Raw genomic sequence first — 17,602 nt, forward strand, 5'->3', positions numbered from 1 at the left:
GGTATGGGAGGATGTGGTGATGGTACAGGAGAAAGAGAAGGGGAAGGCAGTCTTAAGGGAGAGGTAGCCATGTCCTTCTTTGAATGCGGAGCTGGTGTGTCCAGTGGTCGCTTTTCTGAAGCAAAAATTAAGTGTCCAGTAATTGGATCCTTAGCTAGAGTCTTTTGAGCAGGGTCTGGATAGAGTAAATCCTCTGCAGGAGGTTGATCTTTAGGTGCGGAGGAAGGCTTGGGACCGGAAATGACTTGTTTTGGTTTCTTGACAATGTCTTTCAACGGGGAAGCAGCAGTCTTTTTCGGCTCCGAAGCTTTTTTTGGTTCCGGTATGGTTTTTGGATCCGATGGTTTTTTCGGATCCGATGACTTTTTCGGTTCCGGTGGTTTTTTGGAATCCAAAGCGGGTTTGCTTGGTTCCGACCTGGGTTTCGGTACCTAAGGAGTAGTGGTATGTTTCGGCGTCGATGGTGGGATGGCGGTGCCGTTGTCTTTTTCAGTGCCGGTATATGTGCGCCGGCACCGTGTGAAGGTCGACTCGAGCTTGAGTCGCCTGAAGGCTTAATTGGCTTCTTAGCCGGGCCCGAAGGTGGAGCAGTAGATGCAGAGTGACGGTGTGCCTTCTGTGTCGAGGAAGGGTCGGGGTTGATGGTCTTACTTACGACCCTTTGCGCTGGAGTAATGTCCTCGACATCGGAACCTTCTGCCTCGGAGCTGCTGTCGACGTCGTGCTGTTCTAGGACGTTGACACCTTCCTCGAAGATGTCGTCCAGAATCTGAGCTGAAGATCTTTGAGCCATTGTTCTCCTCCCTCTTCGGTCCCGGATAGTCTTTTTGGAGCAGAAAGAGGCACAAGCTGAACAGTCTTTCGCCTCGTGCTCGGGAGAGAGGCAGAGGTTACACACCTCATAAAGGTCGGGGTGGGGAAACTTCGACCTACATTGAAGACACTTTTTAAATGGCGTCCTTTCCATGAGTTGGAGTCGAGGCCTAGGTAGGCCTGAAGGCAGTCGACGACCACAAACGACCGGAATCTAGATCCTCGATGTTTAAGAGTAGCGTCGACTGGAAAGCGTTCAAAACTAAGTTTTGTAAGTTGGTGAGGATTGCACGCAGAGGGAAATCGGTTCCAACAAGGAGCGCTGGAAACACATCCGAGCCCGGTGGTGGAAAAAAACAATCTGGGGATGGAGCGGATGCCCATGCGCAGTATCATCCAAAGGAGGAGTCACCTATCCCGTGACTTCCAAAGACTTTTCTACAACAAAACGAACTGTAAACATCCGGGCCCAACACTAGGTGGCCATCTATGCAAGTGTGTAATCTGCAGCTCATATGCCTCGAACTGATTGTTATTTGATAACTTGTTTAGCAACCTGAGGTCTGTGACCTGCCTCCATGTTCCTGTCTGCTTCTTGAGGAAGAAGTGTGAATAAAACTCGATGGCGCTGACTGAGGGGTACTTCCTCTATGGCATGCTTAGAGAGAAGGAACCCGATTACTTCTCTGAGATCGGGAAGACGACGAAGAGAAACTTTCTGCTGAGGAACATTTGGAGAGTGCTGAACAAACTCGTGGTTGTGAAAATGCTGGAAGATGTCTAACACCCATCTGTCTGATGAAATGATTTCCTTATTTGAAAGAATGTGGAGAAAGTGGTACTATGGCGGAAGAGGCCTAGCGATATTCATTCCCTTCTGTTGGAATCCTGAGATTTTCCGGCAGATGCCTTTTACGCCTTGTGGGTCTTAAATAGGAAGATGTGGCATTGGAACAGTAAGGTTGGCTGTAAACGGATTTTTGGTAGGTCTGCTGTGGATACAGCTGGTATCGCTAGTGGAATTGCTGCTGAGATAGATACTAACCCCAAACTCACCCTCTAAAGGGCTGAAAGCAGATTTGTTGAAGACTGCCTAGTGACTTAGCCATGTCTGTGTCCAGTTTTAGTGACTTAAGTGCTTCATCGATGTGCTTTCCAAACTGACACTCCCCGTCAAAGGGCATATTGAGCACCTTGGCTTGAACTTCTGGGCGGAAGACAGTTGCTCTCAACAAACCCTTCCGACAAAGCACCGCTGTTCCTGCCATTTGGCAAAAAGCAGTAGATGACATCCACAGCAATTTCTATAAGCTCCGAAGATAACATTTTCCTTTTAGATGGGATTTATTTAGCTTCCGTCTTTTTATCCTCCGGAAGATGTTCTAACAGAGCGGAGATGTCCAACTACACCTGTCGGTCATATCTTCCTAGTATGGCCATTGCATCGGAGGCTGCAATGGAGGTGGCCATCAGAGTAGAAAATCTCTTTTCAATGTTTGTCGACATAGCGACCTTCCTTGTCAGGTGAAACTGTATATGGAGACGCTGAAATTTTTGCTTGCCATGGATTTGCTTGCATAATGACCTAATCCGGCCAAGGATATCTGATGAGACAAGTGAGTGAGTTCTCAGTGCCCTTGTCAAGCTTTGGCACAACCGCTGGAATGGATGCTGGCGTTTTCATAAGCTTGAGGCCTTCCTGCCACAAAAAATCCCCTATAGGGACTGCTCGGATGAAACTATGAGTGCCTGGTTTGAAGTCGTACAAAAAACATTCAGCCTGTTTAGCTGGCATAGGCAGATCAAAGCGCCTGGAGGCATGCTCTAAAAGATCATGAAAGCCACCAATACCTGCAGGTGGTGAATCTGCAGAAGGTGCGATAAGAGATGGCGGCATGGGAGCTATGTAATGATCCCATTCATCAGAACGGCGAGATCAGTATGCATTTAATGCAGATCCGTATCCTGGGTGTCCTCGTGAAGGCGATCGGTGGGGGCAAAACTATTTCTCTGGTGGACTTTGGAGTGTTTTGGCCAGCCAGTTCAATAGGAACCTCACCATATGACGTAAGTCAGAGAACAAACAAACTGGGATATTAACGGATGATTCCCTGAAGTGGTGCCGTTCTTCTTCCTGTTCATCATAGGGATAACGCTCTTGGAATGCCTCAGGACGTTCTACAAAGGATCTCTATCCATGAATGAATAATCTACTGACAAGTAAGCAGATGAATCATTGTCTTCAATGCCCTCATCAGAGTCCTGACACTTAACTTAACTGTGATGGGCTATAAGCAAGTACCAAATAAGCCTCAATCCTCGGACTTCTCAAAGTTTAAAAGACGAGCTGGAGGTAGAGGAGATATCTTTGAAAAATCCTGTATTTGCTTGACTACAGGCTCGATGTCGACACTGTTGTCACTACAGCAATCTATGACGTGGTTGACGGTGCAAAGACGACATTCGTTTGCAAGGTTGCAGTCGGCAGTGTCATAGACAGGCTGGAAGAAGGCGGCAAAATCCTAGCCGACGGCGATGGCCTTGTCAATTAAGACTATGTAGTCAGGGCACGTTGTAAACAGGACGACGCTACTGCTGTCGACGTCTTGACCGTCGTCGTAGTAGCTGTCGCTGATGTTGACTGTGTGGAAATTTTGGGATTTTTCGTAGATGGCGCAATCTTCCACAATGAATTTGTTGATTGATGAGATGAATGATTCCTGACAGGAGTCAGGGGAGCAGAAGTTGGTGCTAAAGAGAAGATGTTGAGAACAAAAGGGGTTAGGTCCTTTATGTGGCGAGGGCTAGACTTAATATCAATAGTGAACAACACAAAGTAACCAAACCACAGTGACTCAATACGTTTTTTTGATACAGGGTAAGAAACCAATTTATTGTCTCTTCTCTAGACACCATTATTTTGTGTCAATCATTTTGTATTTTTTATATTTTCAAAGAATTGCTGACAGAAAAAGACATTGACTGCAAATATTTACAAGGCTAAACAAACTTTAACAAACATTAAAGGAAAGGACTATTTACACATTTAGAATCCATTATGTCACACATTAGAAAGTATTCTCACATCAGACATTAAATAAAACAATTATTGAAAAAATACAAACATTTTGATCACAAACAACAAAAAAATTGCAAACACTGAATGAGAGAAACTAGGGGTTGGGAGGATAGAATATAAGTAATTAAATGACATATATTTTAATGCTGGACCAGCCGGTTCTAGCTTTTGTACAACAATGATACTTTGTATCTCCCAAACAACACTGCCAACGAGTTTCTAGACCAGACTGGAGTCACTGGTCTGTCATCAGGGCTGTATGTGTCTTGTATCTGTAGGATACAAAAGCAATGTTTTGCTTGGTCTAGTGTGTGGGCTCCTTATTACCATGAAGTAGCTATAATGACGGTGTGCGCTACATACCAAGGCTGCTCAATGTACAATTTCAGAGGAGGTCTTTTGAAGGTCCATTTAAATGAATAGCATGGCCTAACAGTGAAGCCTAGAAAGATTTTAAGGATGTTTTTTAATTACACGATTGATTCAATGTGCTAGTGGCTGAGTCAGTTTGAGGAAGTGAAAGCGTACCTTTTACTTTGGGTAGTGCCGAGTGCTTGCAGGATCCATTAGGAGCGGCGTGACCATCAATTTGGATTCTGAGATGTGGGAGAGATTGACATTCAGAGGCTTAGCGGCGTGCAAATGGTGTTTCACACTCGCTTGGAGAATTCGAAGAAAGGTTGCCTACCTTGATTTGATCTCTCGTTTGCGCATGAAAGGGGTTGTTAATTTCAGCGTTCTAAAGGGAAAAACAAAGCGCAACCTTAGTGGGATGTTCTTGCTAGTTCAGCGCTAGGCGAGCGCGTGTTAGTGCAAGTGGGGCAAATACCTGTAGCTGGAGCTGCTGCTCTGTGTTGCTGGATTCGAATTTCTCTCAATAAAGATGGCCGCCGCTGTTTCCTGTCTGTTATATGCAGAAACTGTGCTGATGCATTATGGGGCATGTAGTCTCATAAATCGCAATTACTTTAAAAAAAAATTTGTTATTGTCAGAAAAATCATGAGTAGGTGCTGGGCATATTATCGTCAACACCTTATCGTAGTTTGGAAGTAATGGGTACATCACTCCCAAATATTTGATGTATTGTTTGTTTTAAGGCAAAGAATGACTCTGCTAGGATGTGCTAGCGTTTTGGTTGGCTTCTCGGGGCCAGGGACCTATTCTCATGAGACAGAGGACCAAGACCAGCGGGCAAACCAATGATGTCTAACCGGTGCAAATCAGGACAGATGTAATTAGATATGTGCTATCTCAGACAGGTTATTCAGACCAGTCTGTGCACTGTTAAATTTTAAAATCAGATACCCTTCCTTTAGTAACAGAACGCGCTCGACGTCGTGGCGTTTTGACCTGGAATTCATAGTGTACAGAACAGACCATTTGAATTCTTGTTCATTGTGGGACTTCTCACAGAAATGCACCACCATTGGAGCAGACATCACCTTTTTCTTAATTCGCGATCGGTGCTGGCTTATTCTTTGGTTGACTTGCTGACTGGTTTTTCCAATGTAAATTAATTGGCACGGACATAGAATCATGTACACAATGTTCTTTGTTCTGCAATTAGAAAATTCTTTGTGCTTCCACTTGATCGCATGATGTACAAACTCGTCGCCTTCTATTGTGCTGGAGCAGGCGACGCAGTTACCACACTTGTGGTGGCCCTCGATAGGCTTGAGATTCCATTGCGCCAATAAGTCGCTCTTGGGCTTAGGAATAACCACATCAGCTCGGATGAGTTCCTGGCCAATGCTGCGTTTTTTTCTGTAGGCAAAAATGGGTTTGGGGAACGGGCAGCTCAACCCCTCCAACAAATGCCAATTCCTTAATACAGCCTGTCTTAGTTTGTGTGTGTCCGGGCAGAAGGTGGTGACGCACACGAGTTTCTCCAAAGGTGCGCGCTGTTTGGTTTGTAATAAACATTCTCTAGGCGTATATTTGGCACGCTTAAGAGAATGTTTGAGGCGCTTCCGTGGATAACCACGCTCTTGCATATCACAGCAAAATGCTTGGGCATGCAGCTCATAGTCTTGTATTTCTGAGCAATTCCGTCTTATTCTTAATAATTGCCCATAGGGTAAGTTAGCTTTTAGACTGCGGGGATGTGCACTCCTGTGGTGTAAAATCGTGTTTCTGTCGGTGTCTTTCTTGAACAATGATGAAACCAACCGACCGTCCACACACCTCATTTCAATATCCAAAAAAGTCATCCGGCTAGGGCTATTTTCTATCGAGAATTTTATATCTCTGAGCCTAGTGCATTAATTTTTTTTTAAGTAATTGCGATTTATGGGACTACATGCCCCATAATGCATCAGCACAGTTTCTGCATATAACAGGAAACAGCGGCGGCCATCTTTATTGAGAGAAATTCGAATCCAGCAGCACAGAGCAGCAGCTCCAGCTACAGGTATTTGCCCCACTTGCACTAACACGCGCTCGCCTAGCGCTGAACTAGCAAGAACATCCCACTAAGGTTGAGCTTTGTTTTTCCCTTTAGAACGCTGAAATTAACAACCCCTTTCATGCGCAAACGAGAGATCAAATCAAGGTAGGTAACCTTTCTTCGAATTCTCCAAGCGAGTGTGAAACACCATTTGCACGCCGCTAAGCCTCTGAATGTCAATCTCTCCCACATCTCTGAATCCAAATTGATCGTCATGCCGCTCCTAATGGATCCTGCCAGCACTCGGCACTACCCAAAGTAAAAGGTACGCTTTCACTTCCCCAAACTGACTCAGCCACTAGCACATTGAATGAATCAATCATGTAATTAAAAAACATCCTTAAAATCTTTCTAGGCTTCTCTGTTCGGCCGCGCTATTCATTTAAACGGACCTCCAAAAGACCTCCTCTGAAATTCTACATTGAGCAGCCTTGGTATGTAGCGCACACCGTCATTATAGCTACTTCATGGTAATAAGGAGCCCACCCATTAGACTAAGCAAAACATTGCTTTTGTATCCTACATATACAAGACACATGCAGCCCTGATGACAGACCAGTGACTCCAGTCCGGTCTAGAAACGCGTCAGCAGTGTTGTTTGGGAGATACAAAGTATCATTGTTGTACAAAAGCTAGGACCGGCTGGTCCAGCATTAAAATATATATAAGTCATTTAATTACTTATATTCTATCCTCCCAACCCCTAGTTTCTCTCATTCAGTGTTTGTAAGTTTTTTGTGGTTTGTGATAAAAATGTTTGTATTATTTTTTCAATAATTGTTTTATTTAATGTCTGATGTGAGAATACTTTCTAATGTGTGACATAATGGTTTCTAAATGTGTAAATAGTCTTTGCCTTTAATGTTTGTTAAAGTTTGTTTAGCCTTGTAAATATTTGCAATCAATGTCTTTTTCTGTCAGCAATTCTTTGAAAATATAAAAAATACAAAATGATTGACACAAAATAATGGTGTCTAGGGAAGAGACAATAAATTGGTTTCTTAAACTTTATCAAAAAAACGTATTAAGTCACTGTGGTTTGGGTGCTTTGTGTTATTCACTAAAGAAGATGTTGAACCATCCGCCTGAGGATTGTTGAGGCGTTTTTCCTTAGATTTGTCCTTTTCATGGGTCTTAGATCTTTTAAAGTCCACATGGTGAGAAGAAAATCCTTCTTCCTTTCTCTTCCTTGAGGAAGAGTGAGCTTTCTCCTCAGGTTTAGATCATGAGTGAGGCAACCTTCTCTTGAAGGCAGAGGAGCAGCCTACCGTCCCTATCCAGGAGGGATGGGCTGAAAAGGTGCAGCAATATTTGCAATCCCTAGGTTTATAGTCAGGGTAGAGGCAATAGAGACACTGTTTGTGGGGTCTTCTGCAAAAACGTCTACACTTCCCACAGGTCTTGCAAGGTCCAAGTAGCCCTTTTTCTAGGCTTTGGCGTGGCCAAGAAAGAACAGGCAAACACACTTCAAAAGTACCTTAATGAAGCTGAATAGCTGAGCTGGAGGTCAAAAGTTGAAGGAAAGACATTGTCACTGAGCAGAGCTCAGAGAGAATACATAACACAACATGCAGTAATGAATTTGAGGTAAGGCGGCCCTGAAGGAGAAGGACATTCGGAGGTCTCTACTCGGATTGGCTGATCTTTGGATGTTATAAAATGATGTTGAAAGGTTGCTAAATTGAGGTTTCTTTTCCTATGGCGGTCTATGCTAATGTTTCAGTACTGCTTTTTTTACTGTTATTGTGGGACTCCAAGCATGATGAAGGGGAAGATTCAAAGCATGTGAATTTATAAAAAATACAATGCAGCAAACATACTTAACTTAGTCCTGAGATCAGCAAACGTTCCTCAGAAGAGGCAGCCCATTCTCACGTTGCCATCCTGCAGCCAAGTCTTGGGGGTGGGCACAGCACTGCAGTAGGAAGAGGAGGGGTGGTGGGCACGACTGTCAGTGTGCATGACAGTTTGGCGGTCCGTCGTAGGATGGCCAAACCATCATGCGCACTGACATTTCTTCAACCCATCTTTGTTGCTAGGTGGAGAGACCAGCAGGCACAGGCTCCTAGGTCCAGATGGAGCACAAAACAAGCACTCCGCTTTGCCCAATCCGGACACTGCTCCCATGGGTATGAGAGCTGCGTCTGGTTGGGCTAAAGGAGAGTCTGGGAGCTTCAGCCTGTGCCCCTGAGGATCAGAAGAGAAGTGAGCAGACCAGCAACCAGATAACCAGCAGGTACTTTTTTCTTTTAAATTGTTGTTTGTTTTGTTACATTCCCCTCCTCCCCGCCACATTTCCCCGACACCAGCCGCTACTGAATAAAAACAACCCATGTACTAATATTTCAATTAAGTGCTCTGCCACATTTTAACATGCTTGTTCTGGAAGTACTCACCTTCTCTGCAGTACGGTTCCACACAGTCACAGAGTGGCCCATCTTCAGCAGGTTGGATACAATGCCGCTTCCCATCAGACCAAGCCCCAAAAAGCCTATCCTGGTAGTGGGAAATAAGAGAACATTAGAGCAGTAATCAACCTTGCTTGATGCCTGAACTAGGTTTTGTTTTAGGAGGTTTAGGCGAAAAGAGGGACTTGTCAAAATCTGTCCGATCCAGCCAACGACTGCCTCCTACTAACATTCAGACTCTTGGACGAAACAGTTGCACTGCATCACGTTTGCTCTCCTGTTGTTCAACAATAACATTTTAAATGGCAACCAAAAATATCAAAAAAAAGCAATCTTGCAACAATGTATTAATAGAAGGGTGCCTATTCGCTAATGTATTGCAATTATTTATTAAGTCTGGAAGCAAGATGAGTAAAATCTGCACAGCTATCAAAAACACTATTTGTATAAAGTGAAATGCGTGTAGGGCACAGAAAGGAAAATCAACACGTCACTGAAAAAAGGTAGGAGGATGGGCGGGATAAGGGTAAAAATATTCTGAAACAAAGAGCCAAACATTTAAACGCATGGCACCAGCAGAGGGAGTAAAAATGACCAAACCTACTGGCCTATTGATTACACAATGATCAGATGTTGTATAACTCATTAAAGGGGAGAAAGACTAGTGATGGAAAAGCTTCCTTGGGGTAATACTAGTTCTATGTTGTGTGCATCTTCAATGAAATCACAAAATGTAAAACATTTCCAGGTGCTGAAACAAACAAATCTAAATGGTAAAAGACTGACCATTTTTAATCTGTAAAACTGAATGAAAAGTATCAAAACAAATCTAGTTTACAATGCAGAAACATGACTTACAGCAGCCAATATGCAGAACTAAGACTATAACTAAACAACTTTTCCTTCTGCATTGTAGGATCTTCACTCATAGTTTGAAACAGTAGAACATAATAGCATATCCTCAACAATACGTAGCTTCAAGACATATCTGGACTATCCATACATAGACACATAAAACACAACGTGGATTGCTTTTCAAGTTTGTCACACAAGTAGAACTTTTTACAGAATGCAGGTTTAAGAAGCAATTTTTCTATCTGTAAACCATTAATAGGTAGTACCAAGCGGGATAGTTGTGATAGCCCATTACAGATGTGGTGACAGAGTATAAAAGTAGCCAACCAGTTCACTATCCTTTTTCGACATTCCATCACAGATTGCAGAGGGGAACCCACCGAGCACAAACCGTGACAAATAGAGCACATGAAAGTTTGCACTCCTTTGAACCTAATTAATGAAGGCATTAACCCACTAAAATATCTAATCCCTCTTATCCCTAACTAAAGTGAATTTTTATTTTTAAAAATTCTAAATGGACTTAACCAAGGCCATAACAAGACTTGGTAACTTGGAAAAATGTTGTCAATTCAAAAATCTGAATTCTAAAGACAATTTAAGAGTTCTGTTGTGTGATTAGGTGGTAACCAAGTTAGTCCAACAAATGCAAAGTTGTATATGTAGGAAGGTACATCCTGACTATGGTTGCCCCCAACTTTTTGCCCTGTGTTTTAGCTGGTTTTTGACATAGTCGACCTGGGGCCCTGCCAATCAGGACCCCAGGCCTACTGCTCTCTCTGTAAAATGGATTCCATGTACCCTAGGTGCATTTCCAATTGGTACTGGGCCACCCTATCAGACCCTGTAACTCAGGGCATGGGTGTACCCAGGGCTGCCAGGGGCTGCAGCATGTATTATGCCACCCCTGGCTGGCCTCCTAAATTTGACACAACTGGCTGCTTGACAGCTGGGGCAAAGTCGTGTAATCACCCTTTGCTGTAGATATAGTATACCTATATCTAACCCTAAAATGGACACACAGATTCCTATCAGTCACTCCTATGGCAGGCCTTAACAATCCTGAAGGCAGAGTGCTTGGAATCGTGTGAGATGGTGCTCTGGCATGAGCTGAGCCTGTCTGCAGCTTGCGGAACCAAGTCCTAATAGCTGTTCCATGATATCGCATACCATATACTCTTAAGTGCATTATAATCCTCGCGGTTAAATGCTATCTTTGGTATTGCTTTATCAAAACATGTCGAGTAAGGTGTCATACGAATTGGAATACTAACCACTCGCCAATTCTGGCGTCGGGGTTAGCATTCCACCCTTCTAGAGGGACACGACATGTATGTAACTGTGAACCCCGGTTAAAGTTAAGCAAAGCCTCAGCTCCACAAAATGGATGCTGCCACCACAGACACGAGTCTGACCCCCCTGCAGCTGGGAGTCCTCCCAGTGAGGGGAGCCTGGACAAAGGGTTTCCTGTCAGGGGCGGTGCTAGCACCGTCCCAGACATGGTTTTGTGTATCCTGGGTAGGCAGGGCTTTTCAGGAAGGTGACTGCTGAGTGGCACCCCGGTGTTCACTACGCATAGGCCAGTCAGAACCAGTTCCAGGGGCACACCAGCCCCTGGCCTGGGGAAGTCCGGCAGGGGAGAGGGGTGTAACCACCCCCTCCTGGTCCCACCCATAGGCAGGACCTAGTCACCGGGTCAGCCCCCTTTTTTAGTATAAAGATAGGAGCGGGCCCCCTGTTCAAATTAGATCATCTTTGGAATCAAGATACGACTTTCTTCGAAAGGACTTCACGATTTCTTCATCAAGATTCTCCCTTGTGGCTAAGGAGTAGTCACCCTGCATCAAGCGGGCACCATCCTAAGAAACACTGAGGTCTGCTGCAAGTCCTTCTTCAAGAATCCGACGACCCAGCTCGACGAGACCCGGCTTCCCTGGCACCTCTGACCTCTACTCACCTCTACAGCAAAGCTGAGAACCGTGAGTGCGACGAGACCTCGAGGGACCGACGATCGCCAAGACTGCACGACATCTTTCCTGCAAGCCCACCGTGTCCTCCACTGGTGAGTGCTTTGGGGTCCGAGAAGCCCCGACCCTGCGCAGCTCCAGCACCCAAGGTCAGCCTCCCTGCATCTCCACGATCTGCGTGGGGCCCTTCTGCTGTTTGCTGTGCACCGCGTTGTTTGGCTACTAGCCGGCTGGCTTGTGGCCTTCTGAACGACGCCCGACGACATCACTGCTGCTGGTCTGGTTGCTCCAGACTGGCCCTTGCTTCCTTCTTGAAGAGAGGCACCCCGGACCCTCCTGGTCCACTCCAGACGCCATTTTGAGTCCACCGCGTGGGCTTGAATTTGCCAAGGCTTTGTTGCCCAATCCTGGGTCCAGCGACGCCGACAGCTTCTATCTTCGTGGGACAGCTCGATCCTCCATCCTGGTCGCCGACAACGCCTCCTGGTCCGTGAGATCTTCGAGCTCAAGCGTCACCCACTCACCTTGTCGAGGTGGCTACCATCTGGTGCCCTCCTGGTGCCCACTGACTACTGGCTAGTAGTCTCGAACTTGGTCCCCTCTGCTTTCAGGTGTCATCTATCTTCGAGATCCAGGCTTGGATCCAACTGAACTTTCTTCACTGGTCGCCTGCCAGCAACTTCTTTCTTCCAGGCTCCTGGTCCGTCAACGAGGATTCCCGACGTCTTTTGAGTCCTATGCAGCTGCAGCCCCTGGGCTAGGTAACTTCGGCATTTCGGTGCCCCAGCATAGCCTCACTATCCAAGGGTCAGAATCTACTTTCGTTTTCTCCCTACCAGGTCGGGTTCGCCCGAGAACACTAACTTTTCAATTCCTAGCTACCATAGACTTTTGTCCGCATCTCGCGTGAGAGTGCACACACTGCACCCGAGTCCCCTAGGCCTCCTAGAAGTAATCTAACGATTCCCTAGTCAAGTCCTAGAGATTCCAAAAGCTATTAGTACTGTACTTACCTGCTAGGAATTTCACGTTCCACTTTCAGAGTATATGGTTTTCCGTGCCCCTCGGGCATTTGTATATACTGTGCTAACTTAAGTATTTTTGTAAGAGTTTTGGTTTGTGCTTAGTACCCTGTCCTCATAAAGAGTACAGGGCTGTTGTGATCTTTAATAAATAACTGTTTATTTTCATAACACTTGTGTGGTGTCCTTTCACTTGGTATTCAAGGGGTATATGTGTGGTAAACAGCTGGCTTAACACGCCCTCTCGAGTCTTTAGCCTTAGACTGCTCGTATCCACGCTACTAGGATAGCTGGTCTATAAGGTTGACTTGCAACCAATCATCAATAAGGGTTGCTGGACTGATACATAGTGTTCACTAGAATAGTGAGCACTGCATATCAGGCCACCTTCTCACAGTATATCCTACCACTGATCCACCAATGTAGCAAGCTAGCTCTATCTATACTATAACAAAATGAGGTATAGTGTGCACAGAGTCCAAAGGTAGGCAGTAGTAAAAGTAGATAGTACCTTACTCTCTATTTGTGGTAGTGGGGGTGAGCAGTAAAGCTTTATCAGAGGATAGTGTTAAGCATTTGTTGTACACACTCAATTAGCAAATGATATCACACACTCAAAGACAGAGCTCAGACAATGTTGTTGTATAGGAATATTCTTTTAGATATTTTATTTCAAAACACCAAGCAAAGGGCCGTGGCTTAGATGGCGGCAAGGGGGGTCGTGTAACCGCTGAGCTCCTCGCCCTGGTCCCTTGTAACCCCCACTAAAGCCCTGATATCCAGCGCATCTGGCCCCCCACACGCCGCTACCCACGCGGCACGCTGTGGGGTGCACCCGGAACCCCCGGAAACATTCCCAGAGGACGACCGCTGCAAGCCTGTGCCACCGCCGCACTACAGGGCGGGAAGGTGAGGGGATCCGGGCCCCACGCTCAACGGCTCTACCTCGAGGTGGCTGGACGTTGCTGCGAAGCGGCGCGGAGGTGACGGGGACTGCTGCCTGGTGACGCAACCCCACCGGAGCACAGAAGACCTGCGCTGCTGTCACTGGCATGCTCAGGCGGCCCCGGGACTGGCCCGCGGTGCTGCCCGGGAGTGCCTCTAATTTAGTCCCCGGCTAGGGTCTGCGAGGACACTGGACCTGCCGGCGGCGGTGTGTGCACCCCGAGTTGCCCCGGCGGGGAGGCTGACGACGGACCGGAGGGGGCTTCAGCACAACATCTCAAGGGCCCCTGGGTCTCTGCTTGATCGCGGACAGCAGAGCGGCTGACGTCCAGAGCGGACTGGGCCTGGAGGACGCTCCACGCTAGGCCCCGGCTTGGGCCTTCACAGCGCTGAGAGGCAGTGGACCCACAAGACCTAGTGGCCTGCCTGCCTGCCGCCCCCAACCCCCGCGGCGCGGCACCCTATCTGTAACTCTGCACACCGGCTGTCAACTGCCCGATCCAGACCATCGGACCCCGCAAGCAGCTGAGGAGGCCACGGGCGGTGCGACGCTACTCAAGGTGAGGAGCTGCGGGAACTCGGGGGGCCTGTGGTCGTGCCCCCGGCGGGAGGAAAGTTGCTGTGAGCCTGAGACCCGCCCTGCGCGAGGCCCTGAGACACTTGCTGGTGGTGCACGAGGGGTGTTGAGTTGTGCTTGAACTGCACCCTGATACCGCATTAGGAGCCCAGCGGACCGGCTACCCTCCATCTGCTCGGCCGGCTCCTGCCCACGGGGTGGAGGCCGGGCTCCGAGGGAGGTGAGGCACACACCATACTCCCCAGCGTTCCGGGCCACGCCAGGATCCACGTGGATGCCGGGATCGGTGGGCCTCCCTGACACAGCACCATCACTGCGCTGGGACGTGGACAGCCCGATTTATCGCCCAACTATGTCGAGCACTACACGCAGAGGGGGTCGACCGATCAATGAACTCTTCATGAAATCCTCCTCTAAATCGGGGAAATCCCAATCGCACACAATGCCGGCGGCTCAGACTGTCACCCCGACCAAGGAGCCCGCGGAAGCCCCCATCACGAAATCGTTCCTAGAGTCCCTATTCAACACGCTACGCGAGGACTTCCGGACTCTGAAGCAGGACATGGTGAGTGAGCAGAGGGAGCTGCGCCTGGACCTGGAGGGTCTTGGGGAAAGAGTGATGGCGGTGGAAGATTCGAATAAGACCCGCGGTGACGACCTGGTGCTCCTCCAGCAGGAAGTCATCCGTCTTCAAGAGCAACAGGTAGGCCTCCAGGCCCACGCGGAGGACCTTGAAAACCGCTCTCGGCGGAACAATATACGGGTTCGGGGAGTGCCATTGAAAGCGGAGGGGAACAGCGTCACGGAGTATCTCCAAGACCTCTTCCGAGACGTTCTCAACGAAGCAGCAGACTTCCCCATTTGCATTGACCGCGCTCACCGGGTGGGGTTGCCTCGCCGAGCTCCAGCCCCCACACCGGACATTTTAGCGTTCCTCCCGGACTTTCCCCTGAAAGAGAGGATCCTGCGAGACGCTCGCAAAGCACAACCCATCCGATTCCGTGGCCATCCCATTGAACTATATCAAGATCTCTCGGCAATTACTCTGCAGAAACGCAAGGATTTCAGAGTGCTCACCACGTTCCTGAGAGACAAGGGGGTGCCCTACTCATGGGGTCACCCATTCCGTCTGATCTTCAAATGGGAAGGAACCTTGCACCAACTCCGTTCGCTCCAGGACACCTGCGCCCTGTTGGGTATTGAGCTCCCCGACGACAACTCGGACGGGGCTTCCTCTCCGGGGTTATCGCAAGCAACCCGACCCCGCTCGACTGAGGGAGCCTGGCAGCAGGTGAGGCGACGTCGAGGCCCTAAACACACCCACCGCCCGGACCCAGGAACGATCGCGAAGGACAAAGCCGCGGCCATTGAGGAGGTCGTTAAGGACACCACCGCTAAACCCTGAACTGTGCACTGATGGGGGGCCACAATGACATTGCTACTCCGTAGTGGGGGGGGGAGGGGAGGGGGGCAGGGGGCCACACTGGCTGCCACTGCCACAATCCACTTCACCTTTTTTACCTACAGGCCTGATTTGACTTTGGATAGGCCTGGGACTATGACTTTGGGTCGGGGGCTACAAGTTGGGGTTAGGGTGGGCAGGGGCGGGACGGGGGAGTTGGGGGGAGAGGGGGATCGGGGGAGGGGAGGGCTGGGGTCTGGGGGGGTGGGGTGGAAGGTACTGGATCCCTCCCGGTGTGGTTCATTTACGTCGACGCAAATTGGCACGGGGACCTGGTGCACCTTGGGCACACCGCATACACTGCCAGGCCTACAATCTTCCTGTGAATGGCTAATCCTCCGCTGAAAATCCTCACCTTAAATGTGAAAGGGCTCAACAACCCCATAAAGCGCAGAGCCGTCCTGTCCTTTTTAGAAAACTCGGGGGCCGAAATGTCTGCTCCAAGAAACTCACTTACTCTCCAAAGACTGGCACAGGATGCGCTCCAGGGCATTCCTGACTCAACACTATTCCTCGGCCCTTGAGAAGAAAGCGGGGGTGGCTCTTCTGGTGGCACGTCACTTCAAGGGGACAGTGGGGGACAAGGTGGCTGAAATTAAAGGGAGATTCCTGGCTTACACACTTCACATAGGTGGGCTGGACATGGTTGTTGGATCTCTGTACGCTCCAAATTCCAAGCAGGAACCATTTCTAAAGGGGGCACTAGCAGACGCACTGCAACCCAATGTTAGGGCGGTACTGGTGGGAGGAGACGCAAACCTAGTGATGAATCCCAACATGGACAGGTCTGGCCACCGACAAGGGTTTGCTGGGGCGATCACACGCGAGGGGAGCCGAAGGCTGTCAGAGGAGGGGTTCACAGATCTGTGGCGCGCGCGCCACCCCACCTCCCCGGGGTGCACCTTTTATTCCCATGTACACCGCACTTACGCACGCATTGATCATTTTTTTGGCGGCGCAGACGTGTCTTCCCTGACGGAAGATGAAGAGGTGCTCCCAGCGGCGCTATCGGACCACGACGCACTTCTACTGCACTTGCAGACCCCTGCGCTTAACAAACGCAGAGGTAGATGGCGACTCAACAACACCCTTTTGCAACACGAGGGGGTGACACAGACTCCAAAACCGCATCATAGACTATCTACAGACTAACGACACCCCAGAGGTTTCCCTGACTGCGGTATGGGGGGCACTTAAGGCGGTGGTGAGGGGAGAGCTGATTTCGGTGGCCGCGGCGGAAGCAAAGACTCGGAGGGAAAGAGGCTTTCCCTGTCAGCACGGGTGCTTGATCTCGAACAAGCCCATAGCCGGACCGGAGCACCCAGGATATGGAGACAGCTCAAGGCGGTTAGGGCTCAGCTTGCCAGCTTAGACCTGGACAGAGCAGAGTACGCAGCCCTGAGGCTGCGCCACACGTACTATGTGGGGGGGAACAAAACGGGACGCCTACTAGCGAGTTGCCTCAAGGCTAGGACCCTGAAGGCGAAGGTACCCCCGTCCAAGCTCAAGATGGGACGATCGCCCAGGACGATGTCCAAATAGCAGAAGCCTTCCGCAGGTTCTATGCCTCGTTGTACACGGCCGAACCGCCGCCCGAGCAGACACTCATTGACACTTACCTCCGCGACGCGAAGATAACGCCCCTGAACGAACACACCAAGGTCTCCCTTGACGCTCCCATCAGAACGGAGGAGGTCATCTCCGCGATCGCGCGTCTCAAGCCTCTAAAAGCCCCAGGCCCGTATGGCTTTTCGGCCACCTTCTACAAGGCTTTCTGCCCCCAAATTGCTCCGTTGCTGACCAGACTGTTCAATTCCTTCCAGGGTAGAGGTTCCATCCCCCAAGACATACTGGACGCGGACATCGTGGTTATCCCTAAGCCGGGTAAGGACCCGTCCCAGTGCAAAGCATACAGGCCCATCTCACTTCTCAACCTCAATCTAAAATTGTTCACAAGCGTGTTGGCTGCTAGATTGGGCCTGTGTCTACCGGGGATTATTGAGCCAGACCAGGCGGGATTTGTTCCC

General features: G+C 48.8%; 1 protein-coding gene across 2 annotated transcripts in view; it reads right to left on the minus strand.

The window, feature by feature from the left end:
- GLYR1 (glyoxylate reductase 1 homolog) overlaps nt 1-17,602 on the minus strand; it is a 526,825-nt gene that overhangs the window by 192,232 nt on the left and 316,991 nt on the right. For both annotated transcript variants that reach the window (XM_086941330.1, XM_086941329.1), the window contains one exon: nt 8,736-8,835. In XM_086941330.1, coding sequence (XP_086797456.1) covers nt 8,736-8,835 — 100 coding nt within the window. The remainder of the gene's footprint in view (nt 1-8,735; nt 8,836-17,602) is intronic.

This window comes from Lissotriton vulgaris, chromosome 10, assembly GCF_964263255.1.
Source record: "Lissotriton vulgaris chromosome 10, aLisVul1.2, whole genome shotgun sequence".
NCBI lineage: Eukaryota > Metazoa > Chordata > Amphibia > Caudata > Salamandridae > Lissotriton > Lissotriton vulgaris.